General features: G+C 44.5%; 2 protein-coding genes and 1 long non-coding RNA gene across 7 annotated transcripts; 2 read left to right on the forward strand and 1 right to left on the reverse strand.

The window, feature by feature from the left end:
- The first annotated feature begins 3,034 nt into the window (after nt 1-3,034).
- LOC115559104 (low choriolytic enzyme) lies at nt 3,035-7,840 on the forward strand. The gene is made up of 10 exons (XM_030377778.1): nt 3,035-3,152; nt 3,250-3,373; nt 3,942-3,987; nt 4,369-4,440; nt 4,569-4,730; nt 5,173-5,290; nt 5,515-5,693; nt 6,053-6,134; nt 6,233-6,363; nt 6,745-7,840. Exons 2-10 carry the CDS (start codon nt 3,305-3,307, stop codon nt 6,750-6,752), a joined length of 867 nt encoding a protein of 288 aa, XP_030233638.1. The 5' UTR covers nt 3,035-3,152; nt 3,250-3,304; the 3' UTR covers nt 6,753-7,840.
- A 304-nt stretch (nt 7,841-8,144) lies between these two features.
- Nucleotides 8,145-16,326, forward strand: LOC115559105 (low choriolytic enzyme). 2 transcript variants are annotated; one of them, XM_030377779.1, is made up of 10 exons: nt 8,145-9,075; nt 9,173-9,296; nt 9,885-9,930; nt 10,089-10,160; nt 10,290-10,445; nt 10,846-10,963; nt 11,196-11,374; nt 11,520-11,601; nt 11,885-12,015; nt 15,793-16,326. In XM_030377779.1, the coding sequence occupies exons 2-10, from the start codon at nt 9,228-9,230 to the stop codon at nt 15,801-15,803; spliced, it is 864 nt and encodes a 287-aa protein (XP_030233639.1). In that variant the 5' UTR covers nt 8,145-9,075; nt 9,173-9,227; the 3' UTR covers nt 15,804-16,326. The 2 variants fall into 2 exon arrangements, with proteins under 2 accessions (XP_030233639.1, XP_030233640.1); XM_030377780.1 differs by having other exon boundaries at nt 8,145-9,296.
- Nucleotides 13,799-15,614, reverse strand: LOC115559106 (uncharacterized). 4 transcript variants are annotated; one of them, XR_003979422.1, is made up of 6 exons: nt 15,329-15,614; nt 14,635-14,782; nt 14,484-14,542; nt 14,304-14,391; nt 14,048-14,085; nt 13,841-13,856 (listed from the first exon to the last, which is right to left on the reverse strand). It is a non-coding gene; the product is annotated as an uncharacterized LOC115559106 (long non-coding RNA). The 4 variants fall into 4 exon arrangements; XR_003979423.1 differs by lacking the exon at nt 14,048-14,085 and having other exon boundaries at nt 13,799-13,856; XR_003979421.1 differs by lacking the exon at nt 13,841-13,856 and having other exon boundaries at nt 13,874-14,085.
- Nucleotides 16,327-20,343: the final 4,017 nt, after the last annotated feature.

A 20,343-nucleotide genomic window follows, 5' to 3' on the forward strand; every position in this document is an offset into this window, starting at 1 on the left:
AATACAGTAATTTTTTTGTCGACATTATCAAACGGAAGAACTTTTATTATGAAGAGCACAGGGCAACGAAGCACGCTAGCCAATAAGAGGACCCGCCCACCGGCGGAAACCAGATATTGAGTGGTATATTCGTTTCGCTCAGTAAGAATCAAAAAACGAATAAACGAACTGAAATTTTGATTTTCGTTTTCTTGTCAAAACGAAAAAAACGGCTTGTTTTCTGGTTTCTGCTTGCGTCAATTATTCCCAGAAAACAGAGTAATAAAACGTACCTTGCTCCTGCTAAACTCTCAGCACAATTCCACTGTTTTCACATTTTTGCCAAACTCTAAGCACAAATCTCATCATTTAGCACACTTGGTTCACCTGGATCACACTGGCCTTCAAAACGCAACAACTAATTACCAATAAGTCTAACTAATTTCTCACCGGATCAGGATTGGAGATGGGATACATACTGATTTACATGTAGATCTGTTTCAACTCATTTATCAAAAAATCACAATCGGCATGGTCAAAATGTCCTGGTGTTTCATGATCCAGAGTTCAGACTAGCTTTATTATCAGAATATAAGGTTAGGAGTTTTTTTCAGGGATGATTGCATTTTATAAGTAGTTCTAAGATATACTGAATATATACCAGTTATACCAGTAATATAAGTTAATTTGCTCACACTTTAGAAAATAAATATCTAACATTATTTGTGTTTTAGTTTGTCAATGGTCTTTGAATCCACATCTGTTAGACTGCAATGTCTTTTGAACCCTGACCAGTTGTCAAATCCGAAGTCTTTAGGGGTGCTATTGGCAACCTAAGACTTTGCGAAATTGTAAATTCTGACAGCAAAGACATATCCTATATTCCCCTTCCAAATTCACTCCGTTGCACAAATGCATGTCTTTACTCACTCATTCCTCTTTTTATTCCCTGAACTCTTGTCTTATGTTCATCACAAAATGAAAACCTAACTATGAAACCCTTGCATCAGGGTGTATAAAAATGGAGCAAATGCACAGTTTCGAGTATAGCGTTTGAAAGGGGTAGAACTATATATATGTTCAATATCAAACAAGTCAGCATGTATGGTTGCAAACAAACAAACAAACAAACAAACTATTATAAATATTTACAAACTATTAAATATTGCCAACAGCTTGTCCAAAACCACATTACACCCAAAAATCCAACTGAACTAACATTTTCTCAGCTACAGTTTTCCTTTGGTGATCCCTGAAATCCTTTAGGTGGTCACCAAATATATTTCTAGAAAAAAACCCTGTTCATGAGCCTATATTCCCGCAACGTCAATACCTGTGGTACTGGCAGCAATTTTGTCATTGCACGTGGCGGCCCCAATTGTGTTTACAGAACACGTTTAATGGAGACGGAAAAACGTGTCCCCTCCACACCTCAAGGTTTGACACAGAGGTCACGTTTCTCTCATCATCTCATCATTCATCCTTTGTCAGGAACAATCGAACAAAATACCTTTTCAGCTCCCCTGTTTCTTCATAACACACTGAAATAGCTTAGTGTGTGAAAGGAAGAAATCTGTTGTTCATGTGTTTGACGGTCAATAAGAATGGAGGGTGACTGCACCAGAACATTGGTGACGTCATATGTAATAAAAAGTACGTCTGTAGGTTTGGGAATGAGGGTATTGTTGTTTCAGAGTTGACAAGTAGTGAGAACAATGACCATCTATTGCTTGCCTTTCTACCTGTTATCACCATTGGTCACTTCCTTGATCAGTTTTCAGGTTCTGGGAAATGCCATTTTGTTTAGTGATGTGACGCTCACCCACCTATACAAACTAACCAACATCTCTCACCTCACAGATACTATGGCCTTCTTAAGAATCAAAATCTGAAAATGATATTCGCCAAAGTACTAATCTACAAGGAACTGAATTTGAACCACTAACAATTATTAACATATTACATAAATATAATTAAGGTTTGCAGTGGAACACTTATTTATAAGCCACGTAAATATCAGGATAAACAGGTAGTTTGTAAAAATCAGCAGCACTCTAAGATACATGTGAGGGTAGGCCATTACCCCATCATACAGTCCTGCAGGGTAAAGGTCCTGTCGCTAACTTACTGAGCTGTGAGGATATCTGTTTCTGGTTTACTGTGCCTGTGTAGGGGACGTTTTACAGCATCTTGGGTGGACGGAAGGCTTTCGGTTTTTTAACTCAGAATCTCCCTCATGAAAGGTTGTCTACAAAGGTTTTTATGAAAAGCTGTGAGCTATGCTGTGATATTTTGGGGGGTCATATTTTCAGAGACAAATTCAAAGTTTAAACTCTTTTTTTCAGATCTTTTAACCTCTTCAACACAATGCTTCTTAATGAGCTTATTTTGTCACCATGTTAGATAATGCATATTTCCCTTAAGCTGCCTTTACATAGAGGAATGCCCCAAAGGATACCTTATGTCCACCCCGTCAAGTGAAAGACAAGTGTTATGTCCACCACGTCAAGATGATGCAACGGTGTGTTGTCACCAGTCCATCTGATGTTGTTACAGAGGACATGTAAGGAGAACAAAGGAAAGGCAGACAGGAGAACAGTTGAATCGGGGAAGGGCTATGACGTTAACATTTTCTTTAATGTACAGAATGACCATGCGTCTTTTTCTGATCAAATGAAAAAATAAAACACTTAGACTTTGAAGTTGAACCAAAAAGGGGATTCTACAGCACTGTATGGAGGTAGGGGGGCTGGCGCTTCTTCTAGTGAGCCCCTCTCCCTGTGTGTGTGTGTGTGTGTGTGTGTGTGTGTGTGTGTGTGTGTGTGCGTGTGCGTGTGTGTGTGTGCATTTTTTTGTGTGCTCGCGTACATTTGTATGTATGTTTGTGTGTGCGTGCGTGTGCATGCATGCGTGTACCCTTTCCATACGGGCGTACTCCGCACAGCAGTACTGGTTCGACGGGTCATTATGCTTCGATTTTCTATTGTTTCGACACTTTTCTCTCAGAGTAAACACCGTTATCATTTGTCACCTTACACCCAAGCATGCACTCATACAACGGAGGAGGATTTTGCAGACGAAAACCCACCCAATTCATCAGAGGTCCACCCATGGCGTCTATAAAAGAAGAGGGCAAGACGCTTCTGTGTACAGCCTTCGACTCTCCTGAAGAGGTAAGGGGTAATCCTTATCTTGCTGTCCGCCCCTCGCACATTGGGGACACTGACACAACAGCTGTGCTCATCTGCTTCTTTCTTCTTTTGATTTCAGCGAATCTGTTCAGATCCTTGGACCGAAAGAGAAGATAAGTTCGAGTGATTTCATCATGGTTTCCTTCGTCAATCTCATCCTCGTCCTCTCTCTGACTTCAAGTGCTGTCTTCTGCCTTCCTTCGGTAAGACCCTCTCTGTCTTTGTTTCTGTCTCTCCCTCCATCTCTCTGTCTCTCTCTCTCCCTCAATCTCTCTGTCTCTCTCTCTCCTTCCATCTCTCTGTCTCTCTCTCTCCCTCCATCTCTCTGTCACTCTCTCTACCCCCATCTCTCTCTATACCTCCAGTTCTGTATCTGTCCCTCTCTCTACCTTTATCTCTCTCTCTACCTCCATCTCTTTGTCTCTCTCTCCCTCACCATCGGTTTCTCTCTCTGTCTTTGTTTCTCTTTCTCTGTCTCTCTCTCTACCTCCATCACTGTCTCTCTCCCTACCTCCGTCTCTGTCTCTGTCTCCATCTCCCCCTCCATCTCTGTCTCTCTCTCTCCAAAAATCTCTCTGTCAGTCTCTACCTCCATCCCTCTGTCTCTCTCTCTCTCCCTATCTATCTGTTTATCTCTGTCGCTCGCTCTTTCTCTCCCTCTTTCTCAGAGAGGTAAACATAGTTGTGCCTATCCACACACACGCACGCATGCACACACACACACACAAAACAAAAACCTGCATGTGTTGATTTGCTTTTTCCCCCCTGCAGGGTGAGAGAAACAGCACATCAGGGGAGGATGATGAAAACGAAATTGGTGAGTTGTTCTGGAACAACGACACACTGGCCGTGACCCCCATACTGCTCTGCATCGCTCTGTCTGTGGCTCCCTCTGTGATTCGTAGAGGGGAACACAACCCACAGGTCTTTAAATAAGCCAGAGACGATATATTTCGACAGGAGGGGCGGCAGTAGCCCAGGAGGTAGAGCGGGTCGGCTGGTTCGATCCCCGGCTCCTCCTAGCGTGTCGAGGTGTCCGTTAGCGTGACGCCTCACCTGGACTGCTCTGAGGCGTGGTGTCCCCTGTCTGTATGATCTATAGATCATCATCATGATAGTAACCCACCATCACTGCCGACGAGGAGACTCAACTTCCTTTCCTTTCCTTTGCCGACAACGCCTCCTCAATGTGTTTCAGATAGCTACGAGGAGGAGACTGAGGCAACCCAGGGGGCCACGGAATACATCGAGGCTGCAAACGCCGGACTGGGTACGTGTGTGTGGGGCCATCCCCACGGGAATCAAACAGGGACCCTCGTCGTCCTCTCCTCGTCGTCCTCCTTCCTCGTCCGGTCGTCGTGATGTGCGGTCGATTAATGTAAATATGTATTTCTACAGCGCGTCTGAGGAGCGGACCACGCATCACACATGGAGACATCGCCCAGACGACCGGCCTGACGTCCACTCGGAACGCCTCTCCCTGCACGGCCAAAGGCTGCACCTGGCCAAAGAGCTCCAGAGGCTATGTCTACGTGCCTATTCAAATCTCCAGAAGATACAGTAAGTCACTGAATATTCACCTCTGTTTGTGTGTTTGTGTGTGTGTGTGTGTGCGTGTGTGTGTTTGTGTGTGAGTGTGTGTGTGTGTGTGTGTGTGTCCACGCCTCTGTGCTTACCTGTGTGTGTGTGTGTGTGTGTGTGTGTGTGTGTGTGTGTGTGTGTGTGTGTGTGTGTGTGTGTGTGTGTGTGTGTGTGTGCATGTACTTGTTAGTGTGTGTGTTTGTGTGTGTGCACCTGTGTGTGTGCGTGTGTGTTTGTCTATTTGTGTGCCTGTGTGCTTTCCTGCGTGTGTGTGTGTGTGTGTGATTGTGTGTGTGTGTGTGTGTGTGTGTGTGTGTGTGTGTGTGTGTGTGTGTGTGTGTGTGTGTGTATGTGTGTGTGTGTGTGTTTGTGTGTGTGTTCTAACCCTTCCTGGGATCCCATTCCCTCTTTGTGTCTGAAGGCAGTGAGGAGCGAACTGTGCTCATTCAGAGCCTGGTGGAGTTCCACTCAGTCTCCTGTATTCGCTTCGTCTGGAGGCGGAGGCATCGGGACTATCTCAGCATCTATCCTTCCAGCGGGTAGGAAGCTCTCACAGCTGCACTCACACATTCTACTCCACCTGCTTTATTTTGTTTATTAAGTTATTATGTTCTGTGTGTGTGCCTGTGTGTGCGTGTGTGTGTTTGTGTGTGTGTGTGTGTGTGTGTGTGTGTGTGTGTGTGTGTGTGTGTGTGTGTGTGTGTGTGTGTGTGTGTGTGTGTGTGTGTGTGTGTGTGTGTGTGTGTGTGTGTGTGTGAGACAGGTGCTGGTCCTATATAGGTCGCCAGGGAAGACGTCAAATGATCTCCATCCAGCAGCGCGGGTGTGTTCACCCCGAAGTGATCCAGCATGAGATCCTGCACGCCCTGGGCTTCCACCACGAGCAGGCGCGCTCTGACAGAGACGACCACGTCCAAATCCAGACCAAGAACGTTAACCCAGGTTCGCTCACCCAAGCAATAGCTTTTTAATCTTTAGTTTTACAGAAAGAGAAATGGAAGAAGGAACGTGGGATGTGGATTGACTTAATTGCATCACAAGTCCATTTTTCTTTTTCTCTTACCACTATCGTGATTTAAATTCCTGAATAAGTTATTATTGAGACGGTTAGCAGTAATTGTATGCATACTATACTATTGACATCACAATACCATGCCCTCACATTCATGTTTTAGTTATCATTGAGATGGTTAGGAGTCACATTCATGTTTTAGTTGTCATTGAGAAGGTTAGAAATAATTGTATGTATATGATGATATTGACATCACAGTACTTGGTCTCACGTCTCTCTTTCTTAACAGAAAACCTGCACAACTTCGATAAGGTGGACACCAACAACCTGGGCACCCCATACGACTACAACTCCATCATGCACTACGGCAGGTCAGTGTGTGTGCCTGCGCGAACCCATGTGTGCATCCATTCAAATGCTATTATAATGTATGATCATGTATGCTACTTTTTGTTCATCTTCTGCCTAGATACGCGTTCTCCAAGCAGTACGGAATTCTGCCCACCATCGTCCCCATCCCCGACTCCACGGCAGTCATCGGAAAAGCCACCGAGATGAGTGGCAACGACATCGAACGGCTCAATCAACTCTACCAGTGCAGTGAGTAAAAATACCGATATGACACCAACAGGCAGCAGATCAGCATCGATCAAACGAGGTGGTCGGTGGAGCCACAGATTCAAGGCTTCTCTGTCTAATGAGCAGCATCTGGCTCAGGAGGTAGAGCGTGTTGGCTGGTAACCAGAAGGTCGCTAGTTCGATCCCCGTCTTCTCCCAGTGTGAGTGTCGAGGTTACCCTTTTAGCAAGGCACCTCACCCTGACTGCTCCTGACGAGCTATCTGTTGCCATGCATGGTTGACACCGCCGTCGGTGTATGTTAGGCAATATTACAAAGTGCTTTGTGTGGCCTCCGGTTAGAAAAGTGCAATATAAATGCAATCCATTTACCATGCATAACGTGTTATGATGTTTTCTTACAGGTGACTAGTGAGTTGAAGACAGGATACAATGCTCTGATGGACAATGCACTTGCTTACACCCTCTCCTTTACTTTTAAAAGCTAATGGGATCAACAGGTTTTTCCAAGGGCTGGGACTATAGCATTGGTCTTCCCTCCCTTCTGTTATTCCCTTTACTAAATCCAGCGCAGATGGATCCCCCTAATTGTCCTTGGAAGACTTCCATCTTGTATTCTAATGGGAAATGATTCATGGTTTTTAACGGGCTTGCTTTGTTTGGAATGACTTCGTAGGGATGACATTGAGGTTCCCCCCTTCCCCCACCCCCCTTTACTGTCTTAAGACTTAATTAATAAATGCTTTTAAAAAAAAAAAAAAACATGCTTGCAAGATCAACATTCATTTGCATATAAATGCAATAACCAACCCTGTTCGATTATGTTCAATTATGATATGATATTTGTGTATGTATGAGTTTGATGTTTTTGCAGTTGGGCCTAAGTGTGTGTGTGTGTGTGTGTGTGTGTGCGTGTGCGTGTGCGTGTGTGTGTGTGTGTGTGTGTGTGTGTGTGTGTGTGTGTGTGTGTGTGTGTGTGTGTGTGTGTGTGTGAACAGTGTATTTCTATGCAAAACTGGTCTGTAGCGAAACCAGTGATGTCATAGTCAACTGCCATCATGCTAGAAGATGGACCTGTTGACGTTGCAGCCAAAAAGGAAAATAAGAAAGTGAAACTGTATCCACATTTTAGCAGCATTTCTGACCTCAACAACAAACTATCAACACTTTCTTCAGTTTAAGAACTGCTTCAGCTAAGCCTAGATGATGAAAAGAAATATGCACAAATCTATCCTCGATGGATGCATATATAAGTATATCAAAATAGTCACAGGATTAATATACATTCAGTGATTATGAAGTTTTTTTGGTGGGCCAACACATTCATGATTTAGAATGTGAGAAAATGTGCTATATCTAAAGATATTGAGATCTTTTTGTCTAACCATAACTTTATATAGAGAATACAGTGCTATTATTGGACAATAGACAATACTATCATACCGTTTCAAGGAAAGCGAGAAGGTATGTGCTGTCAAGCGATTAAAAATGTAATCGCGATTAATCACATTAATGTCATAGTTAACTTAATCGCGAGTAATCTCGATTAATCGCAGATTTTTTTCTATGCTAAATATCCCTTGATTTCTTTGTCCGATTAATTTTTCGCATTTTAATGCTCTTATCAACATGGTGAAGTGCATCGGCTTGTCTTGTGCAAATGTTTTTTTATTGATAACAACATTGGCATATACTGATCAAAACAGGACGATACAAAAAGCCTATAGTTCAATTAAACGATGAACATACAAACATACTGCCTTGAACATAGCAGTCAGGCTACTGCTTATTTGTTTTGAGCCAAAGAAAAACAAAAAACAAAAAAAAAACTAACCCTACATAATAAGTATATATTTTTAGTTCAATGTATTTTAAAATAAACACGAGTCTCTACCACACACCAAATGACAACCTAACTATGACACCCTTGCATCAGGGTGACAATGGCGCAAATGTACAGTCTGTCTCCAGTTGAGTATAGCATTTGAAAGGGGTAAAAGTATATATATGTTCAATATTTTTTAGCACATCACTCTTCCACAAGACTGGATCTCAAGTGGTGCCGGCCTCGAACAGAAGACCTTTCTTCAGCTCCCCCTGTTTCCTCATAACACACTCAAGGAGTCTTTCGTGTGAAGAGATCGACGTCTGTCTTTCATGTGTTTGATGAAGATCACTTAGAATGGATGGTGGTTGACTGCAACAGAAGATTGGCGAATTCGGGGAAGTACATCTGGAGGTTAGGGAACGTGGTTTCAGGTTTGACAGGTGGTGAGAACATTTGATTACTGGCATTGTTACTAGCATTGGTCACGCACTTGATCGGTAATCCGGTATCGGGAAATAATTATTTTTTTAGTGAGGTAACGCCCAGCTCAGAGCTTTTTTCCTCTTAATCATTTTAACACAATGCTTCTTTATTGGTCAACATGTTAGGTAATACATATTTCACTGAAGCTCCCCACACACATAGTGCCCCAAAGGATTCCAAAATGTGTGTGTGTGTGTGTGTGTGTACTGTATGTGTTTGCGTGTGAATGCATGATTGTTTCCTTGACACTTTTGGCTCAAATTCAATAATTTATTAATTGTCACCTTACAACCAAGCATGCACTAAATCAATGGAGGAAGACTTTGCAGATGAAACCCAAAAAAACATCAGAGGTCCACCCATGGCGTCTATAAAAGAAGAGGGCAAGACGCTTTTGTGTACAGCCTTCAACTCTCCTGAAGAGGTAAGGGGAAATGCTTATCTTGCTGTCCCCCCCTCGCACATGGGGGACACTGACACATCAGCTGTGCTCATCTGCTTCTTTCTTCCTTTGATTTCAGCAAATCTGTTCAGATCCTTGGACCTAAAAAGAAGATAAGATCGAGGGATTTCATCATGACTTCCTTCGCAACTCTCATCCTCGTCCTCTCTCTGACTTCAAGTGCTTTCTTCTCCCATGCTTCGGTAATGCTCTTTGTTTCTCTGTCTCTCTCTGCCCCCCATCTCTTTGTCTCTCTCTCTTCCTCCATCTCTGTCTCTGTCCGTCTATCTCTCTACATCCTTCCCTCTGTATCTCTCTACCTCCATCTCTCTGTCTCTCTCTCTCTCTCTCTCTCTCTCCCTCCATCTCTCTGTCTCTCTCTCTCTCTACCTCCATCTCTGTCTCTGTCTCTCTACCTCCATCTCTCTACCTCCATCTCTCTCTCTCTCTCTCTCTCTCTCTCTCTCTCTCTCTCTCTCTCTACCTCTCTCTGTCTCTCTCTCTCTACCTCCTTCTCTTTCTGTCTCTCTCTCTACCTCCATCCCTCTTTTGTCTCCCTCTCGCTCATTAATAGCAGAGAGGTGAACATTGTTGTGTGTAGACATAGATTCACACACACACACACACACACACACACACACACACACACACACACACACACACACACACACACACACACACACACACACACACACACACACACACACACACACGTCACACACCCACACACATACACACGCACATACAGACACACACAAAAAAAAATACGTTTCTGTGTTTTTTCCTTGCAGGGCGAAAGAAACAGCACAACAGGGGAGGACGATGACAACGAACTGGGTGAGTGTCTCTGTAGACATGACACGCTTGCTGCGACATCCATACTGCTCTGTACCACTCTGTCTGCGGCTCCCTCTGTCATACGAACACAACGCACACGCCTTTAACAAAGCCACAAACAATGGATGTCAGCCAACGCCTCCTCCATGTGTTTTCAGATAGCTCCGAGCGCGAGACTGAGGCCCCACAGGGTGCCTCCGACCTCATCGAGGCTGCGAACACCGGACTGGGTACGTGTGTGTAAGGCCATCCCCCACGGGAATCAAACAGGGAACCTCATCGTCCTCTCCTCGTCGTCGTCCTTCCTCGTCCGGTCGTCGTGATGTGCGGTCGGTTGATGTAAACATGTGTTTCTGCAGAGCGCTTGAGGACCGGGCCGCAGATCAAATTCGGAGACATCGCCCAGACGTCTACGTCCACTCGGAACGCCTCTCCCTGCACGGCCAGGGGCTGCACCTGGCCAAGGAGCTACAGAGGCTATGTCTATGTGCCTATTTACATCTCCCCAAAATACAGTAAGTCACTGAATATGTGTTGCTGAATATGGGCCGGTATGTGTGTGTCTTCCATTTACATCAGCAAACTGTGCCGACAGTTGAGTATACTTTACGGCAGTGGTTCTCAAATGGGGGTGAGTGTACCCCTAGGGGTACTATCGGGTCGTTTTCAATTCTGAATGCTAGACAATAGAAAATCGAGAAAACGCACAACAACCCTTTTAGTGTTTATGTTTACACTGCCAAATAGAACGCACACACATTAGTTATGTTCGTTTATTTTTCTCCCCATAATTTTTTTAATCTGTGATTGGTATCACTGATTTTTCTACACACTATTTGAGAACCACTGCTGTATGGGGAAATGTTCAACGACTGTCTGATCCTTCCTCCGATTCCACTCTCTCTGTGTCTAAAGGCAGGGCCGAGCGAAATGTCATCATTCGGAGCCTGGTGGAGTTCCACAGAGTCTCCTGCATTCGCTTCGTCTGGAGGCGGAGGCATCGGGACTATCTCTACTTCTATCCTTTCACCGGGTAGGAAGCTCTCACAGCTGCACTCACACATTCTACTCCACCTCCTATGTTTTGTTTATTCACAAAGTTCTTATTTTCTGTGTGTGGGCCCGTGAGCGTGTGTGTGTGTGTGTGTGTGTGTGTGTGTGTGTGTGTGTGTGTGTGTGTGTGTGTGTGTGTGTGTGTGTGTGTGTGTGTGTGTGTGTGTGTGTGTGTGTGTGTGTGTTTGTTATTGTGTTTGTGTGTGTGACAGGTGCTGGTCCTATATAGGCCGCCAGCGAGGACTTCAAGTTATCTCCCTCCAGCAGCGTGGGTGTGTTTCCCGCGGCACCGTCCAGCATGAGATCCTGCACGCCCTGGGCTTCCACCACGAGCAGTCGCGCTCCGACAGAGACAAACACGTCAGAATCCAGGCCAACAACGTCCTTCCAGGTGCGCTCACCCTAGCCACTGTTTGGGTTAACATTAAGATAAAGTTATTAGTTAACAATTATTATAGGAAGGTTAGCCGTAATTGTATGTCTATAACGATAATGAAACCACAGCTCCATGCCCTGACACCTCTCCTTCTCAACAGGAAAACTGAGCAACTTCAATAAGGTGAACACCAACAACCTGGGCACTCCGTACGACTACAGCTCCATCATGCACTACAGCAGGTCAGTGTGTGTGCCTGCGTGTCTTCATGTGTATACGTAATTAGGGTTGGGACAAAATATCGAAACGGTCAATATTTATGGTTGCCCTTCTTCATGCGATACGGAAATGTATACACTGGCGCCAAATATCGATATCATTTTTATTTAAGAATTTCTTTTTGCATTTTTATGCTTTATTCCTCCTTATTGTATTAAATATACCTATGTGTAACATTAATGCTATTTGAATCTATAATCCCAGGCCCGTCTGTTACTTCATCTTTGTGTTCATCTTCTGCCGTAGATTTGCGTTCTCCAAGCAAAGAGGAGTTCTGCCCACCATCGTCCCCATCCCTGACTCCAAGGCAGTCATCGGACAATCCACCAAGATGAGTGGCAACGACATCAAACGACTGAATAAACTCTACAAGTGCCGTGAGTAAAATACCGATATGACACCAACAGGCAGCTGATCACGTTCAATCAAACGAGGTGGTCTGTGGAGCAACAGATTCAAGCCCTCTTTGTCAAACGGGCATCATGTGGCTAAGGAGGTAGAGTGTGTTGGCTGGTAACCGGAAGGTTGCTAGTTCGATCCCCGGCTTCTCCTGGCGTGAGTGTCGAGGTGTCCCTGAGCAAGACACCTCACCCTGACTGCTCCCGACGAGCTGGCTGTCACCAGGCATGGTTGACACCGCCGTCGCTGTGTGAATGTGTGCATGAATGGGTGAATGTTAGGCATTATTGTAGCGCTTTGAGCCAAGTACCCCTGACTGCAGCCCGCAGACGGAGCCCACATGGAGGGGGCGGGCACTCAGTCCACATGGAGGGGGCCGGCCCTCCGCCCACATGGAGGGGGCGGGCACTCAGTCCACATGGAGGGGGCGGGCACTCCGACCTCTGACGATTGAGCAGATTTCTGCTGCTCTTGTTAATGCAAGAAACGGTAATACTATGTTAAGCTAGCGGGAGCCCATGCTGTTAATTAAACTATACAAACAGATGGTACGGGAGTATTGTGACTTGGTATCTTTCTTGCTGCGTACCATGGAACTATTATAAAGTTAAGCATAGCCTAAACGACTTGCAAATACATATTCTCTTGTTTATTTTTTTTTTCGCTTAACTGTTCCACTCATGGACCTATTAAGGTTCCACTTAAGAGTTCACGTTACTACCGTTCGCCGTTGCTCAATGTTTAAATCACAGTGCCTTGTTCGTGACCTGTCTCAAATTCACTAAGTGAAATAGTGCCCCCTAGTGATCTTTTTTTTTTTTTACTCAGTATTAATAGCCCTACTATTGCCGTTTTCGCTTGAATTTTTGTATTTCTCTACTGATTGCTTTGACAATGCAACATTAAAAGTTACTAACAGCGACTTCACACAGAAGCTCTGGTTTAGGGGCGCCCTTGGGCCCCTGGGCATGTGCCCGGTGTGCCCGTGCGGTAATCCACCCTTGCCTGTAAACAATGCAACGTGTCCGAACTCCTGTACCCGTGAGTTACAGGCCCAGTAAGAGCCAAAATAAGATTTGGGGAACTATGAAGACTGGGACCCAAAGGTATGACCTTAACAGATGTAATGTGAGGAATAACGAAGTGACCACATCTAAGGGCAAAAAATGTACCTCAATAGACATAATGAAAAGCTACATGTGTGAAGCACATTAAGTTACACCAATCACAGGAGCAATAACAACTGTCTTTTTATTCAACAAAACAATTAAAAAATAACAACTACAAAAAATTGATTGTAAACTATAAACATAAAAGATAAATCAATAAAGAGTAGAACAAACAAAGTCAAACAACAAAAGGGGAACACACTGACGCCTTCCTCAGTGAGGTGGATGCCACTCTTGCTTCACGCTCTGTCGCCCGACATCGCCGTCACCGCCGCCATAGCTGCCAAGCGCCGCCATTATGCTGCATCATCAGACTACATTGGAGTCGTGTGGCGCAGGCGTCACGGGGAGGGGGGACGGGGAGGGGGAGAGGTGTTTGACTCAAAAGAGGCAAACACCTTCAGGTTTCTCCTGTCCATCCTCTCCACACAGAACAGTTCATAGTCAGTATGTAATCTGAATGAGAATTGGAATGGTTTCCACGTTTCTTCCTCATCCCCGCCGTCATGGGATTTGCGCTGTGTTGAAGCTGCCATCTGCTCCCAACCTTCCATCCCAATGACCTCTGGGAGAGAAACGCTGTCCTTGAAGGACTGTAACTGGCACCATGCTGCTGCCTGAATTGTGTCCTTCAGGACAACATAATCTTCCTTGAAGAAGAAAGAAAAATTATTTGTGTCTGTACTTGACACCCTACCCTCCCAAAACCACAAAATGGTATGCAAACAAAGGCTACTACTACTGATGAGTTTTCAGTGATAAAAAACACTATTCAACTAGTCATCAGACTATTTCATCTGGCTATACAAACAACCTCCAACATTACACACATATTATATACCAGGTTCCCAGGTTCCAGTTTCTGGTCTTCAGTTTTGTCTGGAAATAAAACAGATTGTTGTCTGTAATGTTGAGTAGGCCAATACAATGGAATAATAAAAGTAGGCCCTAGTATGCGCAATAGATCAGCCATGGAGTAGGCTATAACTTGTATATTGATGGAGATATGTGTACAACTTAATTTGGAAGTAGAAGCCTAATAGAATCAATCATATCTCACAAACACTCTGAATATGTGCAGGCCTACATGGATTCACCTGGATTAACAGTCTATACATGACCTGATCCTTCAGAGCTGGATGCTGTTGGAGCAACTCTAGCCCTTTTTGTGCAGAGATCTTTATCCTGAAATGTATTAGTGGTGGGAGGGTGGTAAGACTATAGTCTTTCACAATTGCTCTAAGACAACATCACACATTACAGTATATGACACGTACCTGTAGCTTTTTTTTCCTCCCGTCTTCTCTTCCTGCTTCCTGAAAGCTCCTCTGCAGACCTTGGTGAGTAAACGGCATACATTACATACATACAAATATATAATAACAATAATAATATAAATAATAATAATAAAAAAATAAGAAAATGTACCTCTGTATTTAACCGAGGCATGGCATTTAATGTGATGGTCGATATCACATTTTGACCCTTTGTATCTGCAGAAGGGGCAGTGATGTAGACCGCTGCTGTCCAGCTGTATTTCAGGGCTCTCGCCATTCACAATTACACTGACGTGTCTCTAAAAGTCAAAGAAAACCAGTATAAACATAAAAGCAGTTTTCTACAAAAAAACATTGCAGCGTTTCGGTTTTCTATTTTTCGGCTGCTTTGTATAAGATGGCTTGTGCATATACACAATGTAATTAGACTAAAATAATATTGATATTCGATTTCTGTGGACGCTTATGAACATTTCAAGACCCAACATGAAGTATCAACTCATTGCTAAGGATATCCACAACTACGATAAAGTTAGAATGGACCAAGGGAGGAGGAGGGTGAGGGGGGCTATTTTGACCCAAGACACTAGGATATATTTGATCTATATTCACTAAACATATTTATTCCACCAAATGGTTGACATTGGTTGACAGATTCTAAGCTTTCAAACGGTGTATGACATGACTATATCACTCAACCTTATGATGCTGAAAATTGACCTAGCATGTTGGGGCGAACATGCTAGGTGTAACTAAAACTTAAAAGACGATTAAGTAGTTAACAAGACATAATACATAATTGCATGAATATTACTAAATATAGGCATTTTGACAGTCTCACTTACTTGCATGTTTTAGGCATCACTAGCTCGGGCGGGCACACTCTAATTTCAGGTAATTTCAGGTACATTTCAGCTAATTTCAGGTCAGAAACGGGATCAGATGCTGCACATGCTGTTTGACCAGTCCTCAATGTGAACTGAGTGGCCGCCCCCTCGATGTGGACGGGCGTGGCGTCAGATCCGAGATCCGAGTCGGTTCGCAGAGAATACTCGAACGCAGCATGAGTATCCGCCCCCTCCATGTGGGCGGAGTGCCGGCCCCCTCCATGTGGACTGAGTGCCCGCCCCCTCCATGTGGGCGGAGGGCCGGCCCCCTCCATGTGGGCTGAGTGCCCGCCCCCTCCATGTGGGCTCCGTCTGCGGGCTGCAGTCAGGGGCTTCTCCTTTGAGCGGCTACTGGTTAGAAAAGCGCAAGAATAAATGCAGTCTATTTACCATGCATAACGTGTTGTGATGTTCCCTTACAGGTGGCTACTGAGTTGAAGACAGGATTCAATGCTCTGATGGACGACGCATTCGCTGACACCCTCTCCTTTACGTTTAAAATCGAATGGGATCAACACTTTGGTCTTTCCTCCCTTATGTTATTCCCTTTACTAAATCCAGCGCATGTGGATCCCACCCAGCTATACCTAATTGTCCTTGGGAGACTTCCATCTTGTATTTTAACGGGAAATGATTTGTTTTTCTGGCCTTTCTATGACAAACTGTTTTTAAATGGGCTTGCTTAGTTTGTAATGACTTCTTAGGGATGACCTTGAGGTAACCCCCCTACCCCCCTTTACTGTCTTAATGCATAATTAATAAATGCTGTTTAAAAAAGAAAAAACCTGGCTTGCAAGATCAGCATTCAGAAAAGGAAATATGAAAGTGGAACTGTATCCTAATTTTAGCAGCATTTCTGACCACGACAACAAACTTAACTGTCAACACTTTATTCAGTATAAGAACTGCCTCACATAAGCCTAGCGGGATCATACAAAATTGGAATAAACATTTTAATACTTTACTTCAATGTTTGAACTGAAATACATATGTTCATATTATACACAATCCATATGATGCTATTATTGGACAATAGAGGTCGCTATTTTACCATTTCAAGCGAGGAGAATCCTGGTTCGATTGATGTTAAAAAATAGATTGGGCAACATAATATATATTTTTAGTTCAATTTACTTTAATTTAAACACGAGTAGACTATCCCGTAGCATTAAATGAATAGGTATACACTTCTAAATACAGTCTCTCTTTCTAAATAAATCTGCTTCACAGCACACCTAAAACACACCCAAATCCACCACTTTCAGTGAACTTAATTTCATGAAAAGCTAATCCCCTGCTCTCACTGAATTTCATTTCATGAAAAGCTAATCCTGTGTTGCTGTTTCAGGCCAACATCAACACCTATTTAGAACTACACTGAACTGAAATATTTGGACTAGGCTACTGCCTTGACCGCTTTTTATACACAATATAATAATATCTCAAAACACGACCATTTATATATTAAAACTGTCTTAAATGACATATTTAGTGATCCATTGTGGAATTTATCTTTAGCATGAGGTAGCTAAACAACCAGTCCCCTTCAGAAGTGTGTTTAGGTCCTACACACCAGACTGAGTTCCATGCTCTTATATCGTCCTCCCTATACATATAGCGCCAGTCTCTACCACACACCAACATTCACACAAACATACACACATCATCGCTAGCATCCTTACAATGCTGTGAATTATTCAGAGAAGCCATATGGGTGTTTGTCTGTGAGTGTGTGTGTGTGGTGGCATTGGATTTCAACTGGAGGGGGGGGATACACTATACCTATAGAGATAGAGCACACACACACACACACACACACACACGCACACATAAAAACACACGCACACTCGCTCACAAACGCACACACATACGCACGCACACACACACACACACACACACACACACAAACACACACAAACACGCGCACACACATACACGCGCACACAAACGCACACAAACACACACACACACACCCACACACACAAACACCAGGATGTAGAGAGAGAGGAAGAGTGAGAGATAACATTACATTGGACGGACAAGGGAAAAGCCATTTAGTGGCCTTTGGAGGATTGTGAGGTATCAATGTGATCTGTGTGTACCCAGCCGGAGGTGGGGGGAGGTCAGTGAGCAGAAGCCATTGTATGAAAACTTCCCTTCGTGTCATGAAATGACCTTTTAGATGTCAGCAGTGTTCAGGGGTGATTTATAGGTGTGTGTGTGTGTGTGTGTGTGTGTGTGTGTGTGTGTGTGTGTGTGTGTGTGTGTGTTTTTTGTGTATACATGTTGGACCAGTTTGTGTGTATGTATGTTTTGTGTGTATGTTGTACCACCCCCACCGAAACACACATACACACACACACACACACACACACACACACACACACACACACACACACACACACACACACACACACACACACACACACACACACACACACACACACTCACACACACTAGGGCTGGTTGTGAGTGGGATTGAAGATGAACGGGTGGTATCTTAGCAACAGCCTGTTAACAGAGGAGAGGGTAGACGGCATCGGTGAAGGTGGATAGCACACACACACACACACACACATACACACACACACACACACACACACACACACACACACACACACACACACACACACACACACACACACACACATACACTCACTTAGATATACACACATTCATGCTCCCGTGCAGAAGATTAATGAGCTACTTAGATACCTGAAGCCCCTGTCCCACGATGGTGAGCTTTCGATTGCTTATTGTGAATACTGCTGGATGATATGAAGTTCAGTATGATATTTATGGAAGACCATACTGTATATTACAGTTTTTTCCAATTGCTTGAACACATTTAGCCAAACTTGGCTCATTGTGTCAAAACTCAACACACAAGCAAATAAGAAACAACACAGAGAAATATACCATTCACATCTATGTCAAATTGAAACTCTTCTATCGAAACCTACCAATCCTTTGTCAAAATGTCACTCTGACGACAAAATGATGCACACTTGTATCATATGAATACACTTTCAGATCAGCAGCAACACACTAGTCTACTTTATATAAAACACTGCAGTCTTCCATATTCACTGTTTTTATTCAGTTCCACAGAAGGCACGTTTTCACAACAACCAAAAAATCAAATACTCAATACTGTACATTGCATTACACTACTTTACAGTTCAGTAAATTCAGTTTAAGCTAAAATATAACAACAATTTACCAAAAATACACAACTGAACTGTACATACAGTAAACACAGAAAAACACGGCAATTGTGCGTGGGTATAGGCTTATGGATCCTCGCCTTGTGTGCCGAATCTATCAATGGATTGACCCTATCTCAATGTCTCCGCAGTCCGCAGGCCTGTTCCATTGCCTACAGAAGAGGCATGCGGGCAGGCCGAAACAAAACCTTCCATAGGGTGCAGAAATGGCGAGTATACGACTTAGAATTGTTTATGGTTGTTGTACCAGTTCCGGATCAAAACAGCCCGATTGAAACAAACGATCTGTATCGACCTCACTCTGACCGTCACTACGGTCTAAAAAGGAATGAGTAGGCCTACATCGTTCTGCCTATCACCGAAACCATATGTCAAAAAACGTCATGCCCATGACCTCCGGAAGCAGAACCTCCTGCGCTTGTAAATAGCATGGATTGCTACCGGTTCGTCCTCTTTACATTGATCGCCTCACCGGACCAGGTAAGACGTTGATCTATTTTTCAGAGCCATAGCACGCAGCCACAAGATCGTAACCCACGGGTACAGGCGCCTTTGTGTCCCTGTTGATCAGTGTGTGGACTGTGTAGTTAACTCTCTTGCGTTAAACGTACAGATCACTTAACGTTGGACTATAAATTGTCTTTTTCGTTTGTTTGGTAGAGCACTAGCGCACCCTAGCCAGCTGTCCGCAGCTGTGCGGTTTGTGTGAGCCCGCTAGGTTGCGTCCGCGCACTGGTGCGGGCCACCGCTGCGCTTTTTAGTTGCTGTTTGTGACCAGACACAAGGCGAGCCTTTGCGACGCATTCGTGCGTGCCTGCCGGCCACCTTGCACTACGGGCAGATTGTTTGTTGCCGGTAGTATATTGTTTGAGTTAAATTCCCAGAGTGAAGTCTCCCTTATTTAAATCTTTGCATTAAGCCAGCTGGTGCATCCGTGCGCTGGCGTGAGCCACTATAATTTGTATTATTGCAGGCACAATATCGTGTCATATACTTTTGATTTGTGGTTAGCTCCTCTACTGCCATTTATTAAATAGCCAGGTAGAGTGGAGATTCTTATTTAAAATAAATAATTATTTATGATTTTGGTGTACTGAATTAGTGTATGCTTTCTGAATTACCAATTAGTGTGCATTGTCATTATTCAGCCAATTACTGTCTTCACCTGGGTGGTCACTCCTGACTTTGCGTCAGTAGAAGTGCTTAATCAAACAGCACCCTATAGCCGCCGTCCGCAGCCGCTGGGGGGAGTGTGAGCCGGGTCAGGTGCGTCCGCGCGCCCTTGCCGGCCACCAAGGTGTATTCCTGACTTTGCGTCGGTAGAAGTGCTTAATCCAACAGCGCCCTATAGCCGCTGTCCGCAGCCGCTGGGGCAAGTGTGAGCTGGGTCAGGTGTGTTCGCGCGCCCGTGCCGGCTACCAGAGCCCTCTGGTTATTCGGTGTTGGGGGAAGTGCAGTTTGCCAGAATGGCCCCACACCACTGCAGAATCTGCAGCGCGGCGATGAGCGCTGACGATGGGCACAGGGAGTGCCCTGATTGCCTGGGGGCCGTCCACGTGCTGGAGGACGTAGGCAACCCCTGCAGTGCAGCAGTTGACCTGTCCAGGGGGGAGCGACTTCGCCGTGCCAACCAGGTGCGTGGTCACGCGCAGGGGGGCAGGGCGGAGAGGCGACGCTCACCCCTTCCGTCGCCCCGATCCCGTAAGCGTGGGCATAAGCACACACGCAGACATTCAGAAGATCAGC

This window comes from Gadus morhua, chromosome 14, assembly GCF_902167405.1.
Source record: "Gadus morhua chromosome 14, gadMor3.0, whole genome shotgun sequence".
Taxonomy (NCBI): Eukaryota; Metazoa; Chordata; class Actinopteri; order Gadiformes; family Gadidae; genus Gadus; species Gadus morhua.